Raw genomic sequence first — 16,400 nt, 5'->3', positions numbered from 1 at the left:
CGTTTGATGAGTTCCACCAGGAAGGCAATAGAGAATGACCTTTGGTGCCCCTGGGCCTTGGACAAGATTAACCAGTATTCTGCTAGGATCGTCCCCGAAAATGGTTTGGGATTAGATTGACCCGTAATCAGTTCAGTTTAGTTTATTGTCGTGTGTACTGAGGTACAGTGAAAAGCTTTTGTTGCTCGCTAACCAGTCAGCGGAAAGACAACACATGATTACAATCGACCCATTTACAGTGTATAGATACATGATAAGGGAATAACGTTCAGTAGAAGGTAAAGCCAGCAAAGTCCGGTCAAGGATAGTCCAAGGGTCACCAAAGAGGTAGATAGTAGTTCAGCACTGCTCTCTGGTAAGAGATCTAAATCTAAAGTTAGAGATGAGCAGCATCATCGTAAGTCAGGCTCCTACCTGTTCTGTGACGACACTCCTGTGGGTGGCTCGAACTACTATCTACCTCATTGGTGACCCTTGGTCTATCCGTGATCAGACCCTTGCTGGCTTTACTCCTGCAGGTTCCTGTAAAAGGTAACGTTATGAAGCAAGAAGAATGTCCACCATCCAGAAGATGCTGCCGATTATTTATCATGTACAAATCATGTTGCTAGGATACTTGTGTGGGCTGGGGCCTTCCTTATCTTTTGCGGCATTATGGGCCTGTCATGCACAGGCGATTCTTTTAGGCGACTGCCAGCGACTAGGACAATGGAATTCACCGAGGTCAGCATTGGCGACAACCTACGACAACGTACGCCAGCCCAAATTGTCGCATGTTGAAATTTATTCGGCAGTCGCCCGTAGTCGCCCAAGTGGGACAGGCCCGTTAGCTGGATGCCAGTGTGATGCACGTCTGAAGCTGAAAGGTGAATTTGTTATCGGCAGAAACGTGCGCCGTGAACAACGGAGGCTGCGACCGTACGTGCAAAGATACCGCCACGGGGGTCCGGTGTAGCTGTCCGGTTGGATTCACCCTGCAACCCGATGGGAAAACGTGCAAAGGTGGGTCCCTGCTCTTTGTGTACCGTGAACCTTTCCACGCAGAAAACGGCGCCAAGCATCGTAAATGTCTGGCCTAAGGTCGCCAACTTTCTCACTCCCAAATCAGGGACAAAAGGTCATCCCGACGGCAATTCGTTGACCGACTCGGCCTTGGCTGGGTGAATGATGAGTTGGCCTGGGTGCTGGACTGTACACAGAGCCCAGCCGGCGGGCCAGCTGAGTTTTGGACCGGGCGCGACGTCGGGCGCAAAGTCCGACACCCCATCCAACTCATGCACCGATGATCGGCCATGAGAAGGATGGGCGGTAAGCGAAGGTCCAAAGGTCAGGACAGCTGGGCGTGCTGCCAACCAACAGGGCCACGGGCAAGGCGCTGCTGCTGTACTACGTCGGGACGGGTGAGGCGGGGCCGGACGTGGCGCTCCGACCCCACAGTCCCCTCGACCCGAGTAGTAGCAGTCAAATACGGGACAAGGGCGAACCAGTGTAACCCAAAAATACCAAATGTCCCGGCTAATACGGGACTGTTGGCAACCCATGAAGTGTTGAGCACAACACTTCATAGGCATTGCGGTACGTTTGAAATTGTCAAGTGTCTAAATTCAAGAGAGTTTCATGGCCATCTGTCCCAGATAGAACAATGACATTCTTACTTGCAGCAGCACAACAGAATATTTGAATAAACTGAGTACACTGTACACAATATAATAAACGAGAAAAAAAAGTTAGGAGTAGGCCATTCGGCCCTTCGAGCCTGCACCTCCATTGAATGTGATCATGGCTGATCATCCCCAATCAGTACCCCGTTCCTTGCTTCTCCCCATATCCCCCGACTCCGCTATCTTTAAGAGCCCTATCTAGCTCTCTTTTGAAAGCATCTAGAGAACCTGCCTTCACCGCCCTCTGAGGCAGAGAATGCCACAGACTCACAACTCTCTGTGAGAAAAAGTGTTTCCTCGTCTCCGTTCTAAATGGCCTACCCCTTATTCTTAAACTGTGGCCCCTAGTTCTGGACTCCCCCAACATTGGGAACATTTTACTGCCTCTAGCGTGTCCAAACCCTTGACAATCTTATATGTTTCAATAAGATTTCCTCTCATCCTTCTAAACTCCAGAGTGTACAAGCCCAGCCGCTCCATCCTCTCAGCATATGACAGTCCCGCCATCCCGAGAATTAACCTTGTAAACCTCAATAGCAAGAATGGCCTTCCTCAAACTAGGGGACAAAAACTGCACGCAATACTCCAGGTGTGGTCTCACTAGGGCTTTGTACAACTCAGAAGGACCTCTTTGCTCCTATGCTCGACTCCTCTTGTTATAAAGGCCAACATGCCATTTGCTTTCTTCACTGCCTGCTGTACCTGCATGCTTACTTTCTTAGACTGATGTACAAGGACCCCCAGATCCCGTTGTACTTCCCCTTTTCCCAACGACGCCATTTTGATAGTAATTTGCCTTCCTGTTTTTGATACCAAAGTGGATAACCTCACATTTATCCACATTAAACTTCATCTGCTATGCATCTGCTCACTCCCCCAACCTGTCCAAGTCACCCTGCATTCTCATAGCATCCTCCTCACAGTTCACACTGCCACCCAGCTTTGTGTCATCTGCAAATTTGCTAATGTTACTTTGAATCCAATTAATTGATGTATATTGTAAATAGCGGCGGTCCCAGCACTGAGCCTTGCGGTACCCCACTAGTTGCTGCCTGCCATTCTGAAACGGACCCGTTAATCCCTACTCTTTGTTTCCTGTCTGCCAACCAATTGTCTATCCATGTCAGCACTCTACCCCCAATACCATGTGCCCTAATTTTTCCCACTAATCTTATGTGTGGGACCTTATCAAATGCTTTCTGAAAGTCCAGGTACACTACATCCACTGGCTCTCCCTTGTCCATTTTCCTAGTTACATCTTCAGAAAATTCCAGAAGATTAGTCAAGCATAATTTCCCCTTCGTAAATCCATGCTGACTCGGACCGATCCTGTTACTGCTATCCAAATGTGCGGCTATTTCATCTTTTATAATTGACTCCAGCATCTTCCCCACCACCGATGTCGGGCTAACTGGTCTATAATTCCCTGTTTTCTCTCCTCCGCCTTTCTTAAAAAGTGGGATAACATTAGCTACCCTCCAATCCACAGGAATTGATCCTGAGTCTATAGAACATTGGAAAAGTATCGCCAACGCATCCACGATTTCTAGAGCCACTTCCTTAAGTACCCTGGGATGCAGAACATCAGGCCCTGGGGATTTATCAGCCTTCAGTCTCATCAGTCTATCTAACACCATTTCCTGCCTAATGTGGATATCCTTCAGTTCCTCTGTCACCCCAGATCCTCTGGCCACTACTATATCAGGAAGTTTGTTTGTGTCCTCCTTAGTGAAGACGGATCCAAAGTACCTGTTTGACATCTGCCATTTCCTTGTTCCCCATAATAAATTCACTTTTTTCGGTCTTTGTATGTATATGAACATACTCACACACATAAATATAAATAAAAAACAGGCAACAATTATAGTGCAATAATAATAATAATAGTCAATGTAGTTCAAAGTTTATTGGAGGTTGCAGTGTTTAATAGCCTGATGGCTGTAAGGAAGAAGCTGTTCCTGAACCTGGACGTTACAGTTTTCAGGCTCCTGTACCTTCTTCCCGATGGCAGGGGTGAAATGAGCATGTGGCCAGGGTGGTGTGGGTCTCTGACGATGCTGGCCTATTGCACTGTGATAATCAGGGCCACAAACTTGTTTGAGGTATTAATATTGCCACGCAAGAAGTAAAAATTAGCGTAGTGAGGGTAGCTCCATTGAAACTTTAGAAGAGATTTGCAGAGATTCTTTATGCTCATATGAAGGGAGTGATTAAGTTTAATATAGAGCGTCATGGAGTTATACAGCATGGAAGTAGGCCCATTCAGCCCATATAGTCCACTCCGCCATTCTATCATGGCTGATCTATCTCTCCCTCCTAACCCCTTCTTCCCAGGCTCTCCCAACAAAAGTCCACACACGTTGCCTTTTCTGTAGGGACCTTTAAATAAACTACTGGGACACCGTTTAATGCCCTTGTAAACAGATTCGCTGTTGGGAATTAAGCAACAGGGTTTGGAAATGCGGTCTGCGGTAAAATTGACGAGTTCTTTCCCACAACAACGTGTTGCCAAAAACTTAACTGAGCTGTCCGCCAACAGCTCTGACATGAAAGATTAACTTCGTCTTTCGAAACTGTTTGCATGAGGGCTAAGGGATGTGTGTGCGTGCCAAGTTTCAAGTGTACATTCAGCCTCCCCCTCTGAGGACCTGTACACTACACGCTGAACAGTGCTCCGGGTGCTTTGTTTTCTGAATGTCGCGCTGTTCCACGTTGCAGAAGTCCAATCCATTTATCATTCCTGGAGAGTGTTGTCTGAACTCTACTTCCACTGAGAAAAGGACTTTTAAAACAAATGAAGGCCAAGCTAGGGTGTCCTTGGAGAGAATATTACACCTGAAAGCTGATCACCTTTTTTTTTGTCTAGAGTTCAATAGACAATAGGTGCAGGAGTAGGCCATTCGGCCCTTCAAACCAGCACCGCCATTCAATGTGATCATGGCTGATCATCCCCAACCAGTACCCTGTTCCTGACTTCTTTCCATATCCACTGACTCCGCTATCTTTAAGAGCCCTATCTAGCTCTCTCTTGAAAGTATCCAGAGAACCGGCCTCCACCGCCCTCTGAGGCAGAGAATTCCACAGACTCACAACTCTCTGGGTGAAAAACTGTTTCCTCGTCTCCGCTCTAAATGGCTTACCCCTTATTCTTTAACTGTGGCCCCTGGTTCTGGACTCCCCAAACATCGGGAACATGTTTCCTGCCTCTAACTTGTCCAAACCCTTAATAATCTTATATGTTTCAATAAGATTCCCTCTCATCCTTCTAAACCCCAGAGTATACAAGCCCAGTCGCTCCATTGTCTCAGCATACGACAGTCTCGCCATCCTGGGAATTAACCTTGTAAACCTATGCTGCACTCCCCAAATAGCAAGAATGTGCTTCCTCAAACTGACTTGGCCTCCACAGCCTTCTGTGGCAAAGAATTCCAGAAATTCACCACTGTCTGAAATTCCTCCTCATCTCTTTCCTGAAAGAACATCCATTAATTCTGAGGCTATGACCTCTAGTCCTTGGCTCTCCAACTAGTGGAAACATCCTCTCCACATCCACTCTATCCAAGCCTTTCACTATTCTGTACGTTTTAATGAGGTCCCCCCTCATCCATCTAAACACCAGTGAGTATTGGCCCCTTGGATGCACCTTCATTCAGATTATAATAATTTTTGCAATTAGTTTTTATCCTTTCCTTGCAGATATTGATGAGTGTTTAATAAACAACGGGGGTTGTGACCATTTCTGCAGAAACACAGTCGGCAGCTTTGAGTGCAGCTGTCGGAAAGGCCACAAGCTCCTGACAGATGAACGATCTTGCCAAGGTAAGTCTCGGTCAACTCCATTTCTTGACCTGTTGGCAGACAAAAAAAAAAGTTGATCGAACAATGAGGCAAAATGGTGATTTGATATTTCAATATCAATGTTGAAGTTTCTCCATGCAGAAACAAGGAACTGCAGATGCAGGTTTGAAAAAGGAAAGACAAAAAATGCCGGAGTACCTCAGCGGGTCAGGCAGCTTCCCTGAAGAAAATGGATAGGTGGGTTGGGACCTTTCTTCAGTCTGACTCAAAACATCACGCTATCCAAGTTCTCCGGGGATGATGCTGGACCCGCTGAGTTTCTCCAGCATTTTGTGCCTTTTCAAGTGTTTCTAGTTTGCTTAAACTAAACTAAAGAAGATAAGACTTTATTGCCTTCCATCACGGTGGGGAATGTGGTGGATCCGTTGTGGTGGATGTTTATGTTAAATTTAATGGAGTTGTGTGTCTTGGTGCTATTGTTGGCATGACTGTGTGGCAAATCAAATGCTCTGGATGTTGCAAAACATACTTGGCTTATAAAATTACAAATACGATTACAATTACAAAGACCTTAACACCATTTATTTTTCATTCATGACCAAGTTGTATCTTGATGCTCAACACAATGTGATGTCTGACACAAATGTTAATGACACAAATATTAATTCTGCATAAGAAAGGATTGTAGATGCTGGAAAAATTGAAGGTAGACAAAAAATGCTGGAGAAACTCAGCGGGTCAGGCAGCATCTATGGGGAGAAGGAATAGGCGACGTTTCGGGACCCGAAACGTCGCCTATTCCTTCTCTCCATAGATGCTGCCTCACCCGCTGAGTTTCTTCAGCATTTTTTGTCTACCAAATATTAATTCTGATCACTGAAGTTTGGTTTAGTGTGAAAACGTATGAACATTATTTACATTACAGGAAGGCTTCAAAGGAACTTGGGTGGGGAGGAACAGCAGATGCTGGTTTATACCAAAGATAGACACAAGACGCTGGGGTAACCCAGTGGGCCAGGTAGCATCTCTGGAGAAAAGGAACAGGCGACGTTTCCGGTCGAGACCCTTCTTCAAACTGAAAGACAGAGAGCTGTTTTGTTCTGACCTTCACTATCTTTCAGTCTGAAGAAGGGTTCCGCCCCAAAACGTCACCTATTCCTTCTCTCCAGAGATGCTGCCTGTCCCGCTGAGTTACTCCAGCATTTTGTGTCCGTCTTCAAGGAATTTGGTTTTAACTTTCGTGATAGGGCAGACAAGTTGTGAGACGGTTTCAAATGCCCATTGTCCAGCCCAACAGTTTTCCTTTTCCGTTGACAGATTCCAATTTCCATATTAAAAGATCCATCACCTGAGAATCTTGTGCTAAGGTTATTTCAGGGTTGTGTGTCAGCATGTTTGGATGTGGGTGAAAGATGTAATTTGTACTCTTGATTTTGCCCAGCGATGGCAAAATCCATTCTTGATCCCCTCTCCAGGATCGCGTTGACATCGGACATGATTGGGACTTTATGCCTTGGAGCGCAGGAAACTGAGGAATGATCTTATAGAGGTGTATAAGGTCATGAGTGGAATAGGTAGCATCAATGCACTCAGCCTTCTACCCAGAATAGCGGAAACAGGATACAGGTGACATAGGCTTCCGGTGACAGGGGAAAGGTTTAATAGGAACCTGAGGGGCATATTTTTCACATGGATGGTTGGAAGGTGGAACAAACTGCCAGAGGAGGTAGTTGAGACTAAAAGCAACATTTAAATGACATTTAGACATGGATACATGGATAGGAAATGTTTAGAGGGATATGGGCCAAATATGGGCCCGGTTAGTAGGACTGGTGAATATGGGGCAGGGGTCAGGGGTTATGGGGAGAAGGCAGGAGAATGGGGTTAAGAGGGAAAGATAGATCAGCCATGTTTGAATGGCGGAGTACACTTGATGGGCCAAATGGCCTAATTCTACTCCTAGAACTTATGACCGTATCTTGGTCATCATGGACAAGTCGGGCCGAGTGGCTTGTTTCCGTGTTGTATGGCTCCCTTGACATCAGTAATGATAAACAGCACGTTTTGTTAAAAGAAGGAATGTGTTAATCCATTATAACGTGAGTGAAAATTCTTCATTCAACTTTGTTCTGTAATGGAATGAACCATGTCAACAATAGTACCATTCAACAAGAAAGGTCTTCGAAGGTGAGTGTGTGAGGGATTTCTCTTGTGAATGCCGATAATTTTCTTCCCATCGGATACGCGTTTGGAAAGCATGGAGTGGAGTTTCTTTCACCGAGACATTTGGCAGCGAAGAAAGTCGTTTCAGAATTAATTCCACAGGTCGAACTGAGATACTTACGCACACGATTGATGTTGGAGTTGCATTGAATATTTTTGTTGGCTGCAGAAACCAAATATTGCAGAACTGACCCAATCAATAAAATGCAGTCCCTGCTTAGTATCAAACTTACTTAGTGAATTTTTTTGCTGAGCTCAGCTCTGAGCCAAGCAAATTGACAAAACTCATATGTTAAATTCTTGGCCTCATATTTTTTGATGAAGTAACAGTCATCCTGACATTGTTTGGAGCCAAGTCTAAAGATTGATTCCAAGCTAAGGACTCCATTAGCTTGGCTGCATCTCAGTTATATTTGTAGGGAGGAACTGCAGATGCTGGTTTAAATCGAAGCAGACACAAAATGCTGGAGTAACTCGGCGGGACAGGCAGCATCTTTGGAGAGAAGGGAAATGGGAAACGTTTTGGGTCGAGGCCCATCTTCAGGCTGATGTCAGGGGAGTGGGAAGTGTACAGATAAGGAAGTGTAGGGTGTGAAAATAGGACAAAGGGAATGGAGATCAGGGAAAATGTAGAATAGATCGTTGTTTGTTGGGAGAAGGTGACAACAAAGCAAACAGATAAAATGTAGTCGGAGACAGTAAGACTGGTCGGAGAACTGGGAAGGGGGAGGGGATGGAGAGAGAGGGAAAGGAAGGGCTACTTGAAGTTAGAGAAGTCCATGTTCATACCGCTGGGGTGTAAGCTGCCCAAACGAAATATGAGGTGCTGTTCCTCCAATTTGTGCTGGGCCTCATTCTGACAATGGAGAAGGCCCAGGAGAGAAAGGTCAGTGTGGGAACGGGAGGCGGAGTTAAAGTGTTTAGCAACCGGTTATGTAGTTAAAGTGTTTAAGCAACTAGTTGCATTTGTTGCCTACAGTTGTGTACTAGGAATGCATTTCAAAGATTAAGTATTAATGTTATATTCGAAGCATGCTAAATATATATTCACCTCTGGAAACAATTTGATTTTGGTGTTGCCTCAACGGGAGCACTCGTGACCAGAATCAAGATTTAGGTCAGGAATTCAAGTCCCACCGTACATTTTTTAATTTACTTTATTATTGTCCAGTGTACCGAGGGACAGTGAAAATATTTTTGTTGCATGCTGCCCATTCAGCAGAAAGACTGTACATGATTACAATCAAGCCGTCCACAGGGTAGAGATACAGGAGCAAGGGTATAATGCTTATTGCAAGATAAAGTCCCGTAGAGTCCAATTAAAGAAAGTCTAAGGGTCCCCAATGAGGCAGATGGGAGGTTGGGACTGCTCTGTAGTTGATGGTAGGATGGCTCAGTTGCCTGATGACTGGGAAGAAGCTGAATCTGAAGGCTGAATCTGGAGGCGTGCGTTCTCACACTTCTGTACCTCTTGCCTGGTGGGAGAGGGGAGAAGATGGAGTGACCGGGGTGAGACTGGTTCTTGCTAATGCGGGCGGCCTTGCCGAGGGTGCGTGACATGTAGGTGGAGCCGGTGGAAGGGAGGTTGGTTCGTGTGATAGTGCGTCCACAACTCTACAATTTCTTGCGGTCTTGGCTGGAGCTGTTCCCAAACCATGCTGTGATGCGTCCCGATAAAATGCTTTCTTTAAAACGGCGCATCTGTGGACGTTGCTGAGAGTTGTTGGGGACATGCCAAGCCTCCTAAGCCTTCGAAGGACATGGAGGCGCTGATGTGCTTTCTTGGCTATTGCTTTTATAATACGCACGTAATCTCAGATCATACGTCATAGGACAACGAGCCTGAATTACTGGAGGTGTCAATTGATGAATGAATGCCCAGTCTTTATCTCTGATGCAGATAAATATCCCCCAAAATTACGTGAAGAAAATATACTTTTTGGCCAATATTATTCAAACACCATCATCAGAAAATGAAAAAAAATACAGATTTACTTTTCATTATTTGCTGTTCGTGAGACTATTTTGGGCATTAACAAAATGGCATTTGTGTTTGCGCACGCACTTTCCAAGCAGTATTTCACTGACGGTAAATCACGTTGAACAATACTGAGTTAATGGGGGCTGCCTACCCCCCACACTGGATCCCTATTAGTTTGCCTACCGCAAGAACAGGAGTACGGAGGATGCCATCTCAACGGCACTTCACTCCGCCCTCTCCCACCTTGACAACAGAGACACTTATGTAAGAATGCTGTTCATCGATTACAGCTCAGCATTCAACACCATTATTCCATCAAAACTGATCACCAAACTCGGTAACCTGGGCATCGACCCCTCCCTCTGCAACTGGATACTGGACTTTCTAACCAACAGACCCCAGTCTGTGAGGTTAGACAAGCACACCTCTTCAACCCTCACCCTGAACACCGGCGTTCCTCAGGGCTGTGTGCTGAGCCCCCTCCTCTACTCCCTCTTCACCTATGACTGCACACCTGTACATGGTACTAACACCATCATCAAGTATGCAGATGATACAACGGTGATTGGCCTCATCAGCAACAACGATGAGCTGGCCTACAGGGAGGAGGTCCAGCACTTAGCAGCATGGTGCGCTGACAACAACCTGGCCCTTAACTCCAAGAAGACCAAGGAGCTCATTGTAGACTTCAGGAAGTCCAGAGGCGGCACGCACACCCCCATCCACATTAACGGGACGGAGGTGGAACGTGTTTCTAGCTTCAGGTTCCTGGGAGTCAACATCTCCGATGACCTCTCTTGGACCCACAATACCTCTACTCTGATCAAGAAGGCTCATCAGCGTCTCTTCTTCCTGAGGAGACTGAAGAAGGTCCATCTGTCTCCTCAGATCCTGGTGAACTTCTACCGCTGCACCATCGAGAGCATCCTTACCAACTGCATCACAGTATGGTATGGCAACTGCTCTGTCTCCGACCGGAAGGCATTGCAGAGGATGGTGAAAATTGCCCAACGCATCACCGGTTCCACGCTCCCCTCCATTGAGTCTGTCCAAAGCAAGCGCTGTCTGCGGAGGGCGCTCAGCATCGCCAAGGACTGCTCTCACCCCAACCATGGACTGTTTACCCTCCTACCATCCGGGAGGCGCTACAGGTCTCTCCGTTGCCGAACCAGCAGGTCGAGGAACAGCTTCTTTCCGGCGGCTGTCACTCTACTAAACAACGTACCTCGGTGACTGCCAATCAACCACCACCCCCCCCCCCCCCCCCGGACACTTATTATTTTTTTTTATTCAAATCGTTTGCTATGTCGCTCTTCAAGGGAGATGCTAAATGCATTTCGTTGTCTCTGTACTGTACACTGACAATGACAATTAAAATTGAATCTGAATCTGAATCTGAATCTGAAAACTTTCTAGTAGCGAAAGACTTGTGCTGCCATCAGACTGTACCAAACAGTGAAAAGTAACTGGTTTCAACTCTGATCCTCCAGTTTTGGAAACTTGCAATGAAAACGTTTTAAACATTTTTAAAAAAAAGTTTTGAAAGCCCTTAGTTTTGGGCAATCAGCAGTTTTTAATTGCTTGAGTCTTCGTGTACGATGGTGAAGGGCCTGTCCCACTTACGCGATTTATTCGGCAACTTGCCGGCACCCGTCATAGTCGCAGCAGGTTGCCGAAAATGTTCAATTCATGTCGCGGGGTGACGTCTGTTTGGTCGTGAGCAGTGGCCCAAAGAGTCGTGCCTTTTTCTGGTCGCCCCTGGATTTTCAACATGTTCGAAAATCTTCGGCAACCTGCTGAGACTATGATGGGTGCTGGCAAGTCGCCGAAAACAAAGTGGGACAGGCCCTTTACTATGAGATATTAATGTCTCAGCTATTCCCCTCTTAAATGCTTTATTATGTTTATTGAGCTTGGCACGTTCCTGTTTGAAATATGGATTAAGTGCTTTGCCGAAACAAATTAACTGTCGCCCTCACCTTCAGATATACCTGACTAAGGTCTGTGTTGTAAAGTCGTAATTCTATCCTTTACATTATAAAAATACAGCTCAAATCCATTCCAGCATCTGAATCAGCTCCCTGCGGTTTTATAGACTACATCGCATTGTCTTTTTTTCCCGATTATTTCAAAATTGACTTCTCTGCGGGTAATTCTACGGGGATTCCATCATTCAAGTGATAGGGGTAATAAAAATGATTTTCAAGGTCCTAAATTTCGATATGTTATACCCCATGAATGTCAGTAATAACCCATGAATTACAGCATTATTCACAGCAGACATTTTCCATGACTCTACTTTTTTTAGGTTATTAATTGCAATAAACCCAGCACAATTTTTTTAAAATAGTTATGAGTTACAAGTTAACCCAGCAGTAAATTCGTTCACGATATTTCCAAACATACCTTTCAGCCTCTGGTCTGAGCAGAGTATTTACCATTCATGTGGGATATTTAGTTGTCAGTAAGTTGCCGCCTTACAGCGCCAGAGAATCCCGGGTTGGATCCTGATCGCGGGCGCTGTCCTTACGGAGTTTGCACGTTCTCCCTGTGGCCGCGTGGGTTTTCTACGGGTGCTCTGGTTTCCACTCACACTCCAAAGACGTGCAGGTTTATAGGTTAATTGGTTTTGGTAAAATGATAAATTGTCCCTAGTGTGCAGGGATCGCTGGTCGGTAAGGACTCAGTGGGCAGAAGGGCCTGTTTCCGTGCTGGATCTTTAAACTCTGAACTCACAACTAAACTAAACCAAACTTAGTTGTCACGGTAACTTGTTACTGTATGGTTAAATTGATGGCTGTTGTTTTTCATCACCTGCGTTTGAAGGCACTGGAGTTTAGAAGGACGAGGAGAACCTCATTGAAACGTAGAGAATAATGAAAGGCTTGGATGGAGGTAATGTGGAGAGGATGTTTCCACTAGTGGGGGAGTCTAGGACTAGAGGTCATAGCCTCAGAATTAAAGGATTGTCTTTCAGGAAGGAGATAAGGAGGAATTTATTCAGTCAGAAGGCAGTGGAGGCCAAGCCAGTGGATGTAAGGCAGAAATAGATAGATGCTTGATTAGTACGTGTCAGAGATGTAGATGTTGGCGTACTAATGAAGACACAAAGTGCTGGAGCAACTCAGCCGGCCAGGCAGTATCTTTGGAGAACGTGGATAGGTGACGTTTCACAGAGTGCTGGAACAGTGGGTCAGGCAGCATCTATGGAGAACGTGGATAGGTGACGTTTCACAGAGTGTTGGAGCAACTCAGCAGGTCAGTCAGTATCTCTGGAGAACGTGGATAGGTGACGTTTCACAGAGTGCTGGAGCAACAGTAGGTCAGGCAACATCTCTGGAGAACGTGGATAGGTGACGTTTCACAGAGTGCTGGAGCAACAGTAGGTCAGGCAACATCTCTGGAGAACGTGGATAGGTTACGTTTCAATTTAACGATACAGTAACAAGACCCTGCTTGACCCAAAGATCTGATAGATCAGCCATGATTGAATGGCGAAGTAGACTTGATGGGCCGAATGGCCTAATTCTGCTCTCATCACTTATGACCTTATGCTTCAGACTTCAGAATAAATGACAAAAGGTGTGATAGATTGGGGTGTAAACGGTGGCCCACTCCTGCACCTATTTGCCATGTTTCTATATCTAACTTTATCTGATGAAAGGGCAGTGGCCTGAATTGAGAGTACTGTTCCTCCCTCCACAAGCGCTGCCCGACCACCTGAGTATCCACGGCCAGGCAGACCCTCTTTGCTTTTCTCCTTACTGCCTTTATCACTCTTTCTCTCCCCGGTTTGTTTTCCTCGTTGCTTTGGCACAGACTCCCCACTAATGGCCGTGACCAAAACCATGCGACCTTTCCCTCTGAAGGTCTTGGGTCAAAGTTCACTCTCCAAACGCCCGGGCATAAAGTTGAGTTGACGCAGAACATTAACGAGTTGACTTAATGAATATCGCACAGTTTCACTTTCCAGTGGAGAGACTACGTTACGGCCCGATCTCTCCTGTCAGCTGTGGAAGAGATTCCCAGCCTGGAATTTAAAGAGGAGCGGGGGAATTTCCCACCTCTTATCCTTCAAACAACATCATAAAAAGAAATCCATCTTTACCTCATTGTTTTTTTGAGGTACCTCGCTGCGCTTAAATTAATTGTCCCATTTCCGACAATCCCAAGTGACTACATTTCAAAGGTCCACCATGAGCTGTAAATTGCTTTAACACGACTTGGCTTTGGGCACGTGGCTGTATAAAGATGGCTCTTTGTATAAACCTCTTCTGTAAAGTTTTGTTGGACTTGCCCGTGCGTAAAACCTTTGGCTCTTCCAATTTAATTATTTCACTCGAAGCAATCCTTACAAGTCAAAGAATAGACTCCAACTGTCTTGTAAAAACAACAGCGATGTTTTTGGCTCAGGAAATCCAAATCATTCAACTCCAACGCTGCTGCTTAATGCCATCACCAGCCCGAGAGTGGTCCTGATCTCCCACCCACCTGAGTGGAGACCTGTAAGAACAATGAATAAAAGATATGCAAAAAAGGTAACGATGATAAAGGAAACTGGCCATTGTTAGCTGTTTGTAGTGTGAAAACGAGAAGCTGGTGCAACTTCGGTGAGAAACATAGAAACATAGAAAATAGGTGCAGGAGGAGGCCATTAGGCCCTTCGAGCCAGCACCGCCATTCATTGTGATCATGACTGATCGTCCCCAATCAATAACCCGTGCCTACCTTCTCCCCATATCCCTGGATTCCACTTGCCCCTGGAAGCTGTGGAGGCCAAGTCAATGGATATATTTAAGGCAGAGTCAGATAGATTCTTGATTAGTACGGGTGTCGGGGGTTATGGGGAGAAGGCAGGAGAATGAGGTTTGAGAGGGAGAGGTAGATCAGCCATGATTGAATGGCGGAGTAGACTTGATGGGCCGAATGGCCTTATTCTGCTCCCATTACTTATGAAAACGAACATCAGTCAAATGTTGGAAGCTATTAACCATGTCTGCAGTGCAGAACCAAGCTCACGAACACTTGTTTTAAGGTTCATCATTTTCTTTGCTTGCAAGAGCAGGTATCACAACTGTACAAGATTAAAGTCGCATAACGAAATGTCCAAAGCAGTTTGAGTTGAACAGATGTGCAGGAGTCTGTCAATGATGAAGACTCTGCCAACCTGTGTCACATTTACTGGCACTCACTCAAGTTCTTCTTAAATTTCACATTTCCAAGTGGCCGAAGCATAAATCCATGTGCTGTTGAACTTCTTCACGCTCCTGTTCGCATCCTGCGGTATATATTTGGACAATTGATTTGAAACTTCTAAACCGAGTGCCGTTACATTTTACTATTAGTCAAGAGTCAGGTGTGCTTTACTGTCCGATGTCCCAGATAGAACACCGCAGCGCAACAGAATATGTACACATAGTACACTGTAAACAATATTTTAAAAGTTTAGCCTGTGTATATATACATATATATACACATATACACAATCACTGGTGCTATCCAACTCAATCCAACTCTCACAGAGAGTGGTGAGTCTGTGGAATTCTCTGCCTCAGAGGGCGGTGGAGGCAGATTCTCTGGATGCTTTCAAGAGCGAGCTAGATAGGGCTCTTAAAAATAGCGGAATCTGGGGATATGGGGAGGAGGCAGGAACGGGGTACTGATTGGGGATGATCACATTGAATGGCAGTGCCAGCTCAAAGGGCCGAATGGCCTACTCGTCCACTTATTGTCTATTGTCTATTGTCATTAGGGACAATTTACAGAAGCCAATTTACCTGCAAACCTGCACGTCTTTGGAATGTGGGAGGAAACTTGAGCACCCACGCGGTCACGGGGAGAACGTACAAACTCCGTACAGACAGCGCCTGTGGAAGTCTAGCGCTGTAAAGCAGCAGCTCTCCCGCTGCGCCACTGTGCTACCCACATGTTAGATGCATTAGATTCATCCAAATGTTTGTGCTTGGTTGATGATTTTCCAAACTTTGGAAATTGGTCTTGAAAGTTATCTTCTCTGATACTTAAGGGTCTGTCCCACTGTAGGAACTAATTCAAGAGTTCTCCCGAGTTTGCCCTGATTCGAACTCGGACATTTACGGTAAGGGCCGCTCGCCGGTACTCGGGGCTCTCGTGGACTTTTTTCAACATGGAGTCTTCCCGAACTAACCGTGTCTCCCGAGTACCTGCCGTTAGCGTTACGAGCCGCTAAGAGACGTCCCCGAGCTCCGACGTGCCCGCTACGTTCATTCTTACCGCGAGTTTGATTTTTTTTTTAACTCGGGAGAGCTCTTGGATGAACTCGTACCGTGGGACAGGCCCTTTACGTCTGTGTTAAAACGTCACTGTATCCTGCACATCAGCTCAGCCGCCACTGATTAAAACTCAACCACACTTTAGTGAAAGTTCTCTTTCCTTCAACATACTTCCACGTCATTTCAATGGCTTTCAAGAACTTCCCCGTCCATCAAAAAATGTGCTCCCTCAAATTCGACATGTAATAATCTTCCTGTCGCAATGATGGATTGGAGGATGTCGGGAATGGATACAGTTTCAATGTCTTGCGGATGTCCTTTGAACCACTGTCTATTAAAGTGGAAATATAGCTTTTTCGTTTAATAGGAGAAGATCTATTACAACCCAGAGTTGACATTTTTAGAAAGCAAAGTGCACAATTTTTGGAAAGCTCTCAGTAATGAAGGGATGAAGGGAAAGTGGAAATCTCATAATAGCCCCACTGA

General features: G+C 45.7%; 1 protein-coding gene across 4 annotated transcripts in view; it reads left to right on the top strand.

The window, feature by feature from the left end:
* Nucleotides 1-16,400, top strand: part of scube1 (signal peptide, CUB domain, EGF-like 1) — a 189,337-nt gene that overhangs the window by 118,305 nt on the left and 54,632 nt on the right. For all 4 annotated transcript variants that reach the window (XM_055650219.1, XM_055650220.1, XM_055650217.1 and 1 more), the window contains 2 exons: nt 886-1,002; nt 5,358-5,480. In XM_055650219.1, coding sequence (XP_055506194.1) covers nt 886-1,002; nt 5,358-5,480 — 240 coding nt within the window. The remainder of the gene's footprint in view (nt 1-885; nt 1,003-5,357; nt 5,481-16,400) is intronic.

This window comes from Leucoraja erinacea, chromosome 19 (assembly GCF_028641065.1).
Source record: "Leucoraja erinacea ecotype New England chromosome 19, Leri_hhj_1, whole genome shotgun sequence".
Lineage (NCBI taxonomy): Eukaryota > Metazoa > Chordata > Chondrichthyes > Rajiformes > Rajidae > Leucoraja > Leucoraja erinaceus.
The sequence above is the reverse complement of the archived record's forward strand: the minus strand, read 5'-3'. Positions and strand labels throughout refer to the sequence as shown.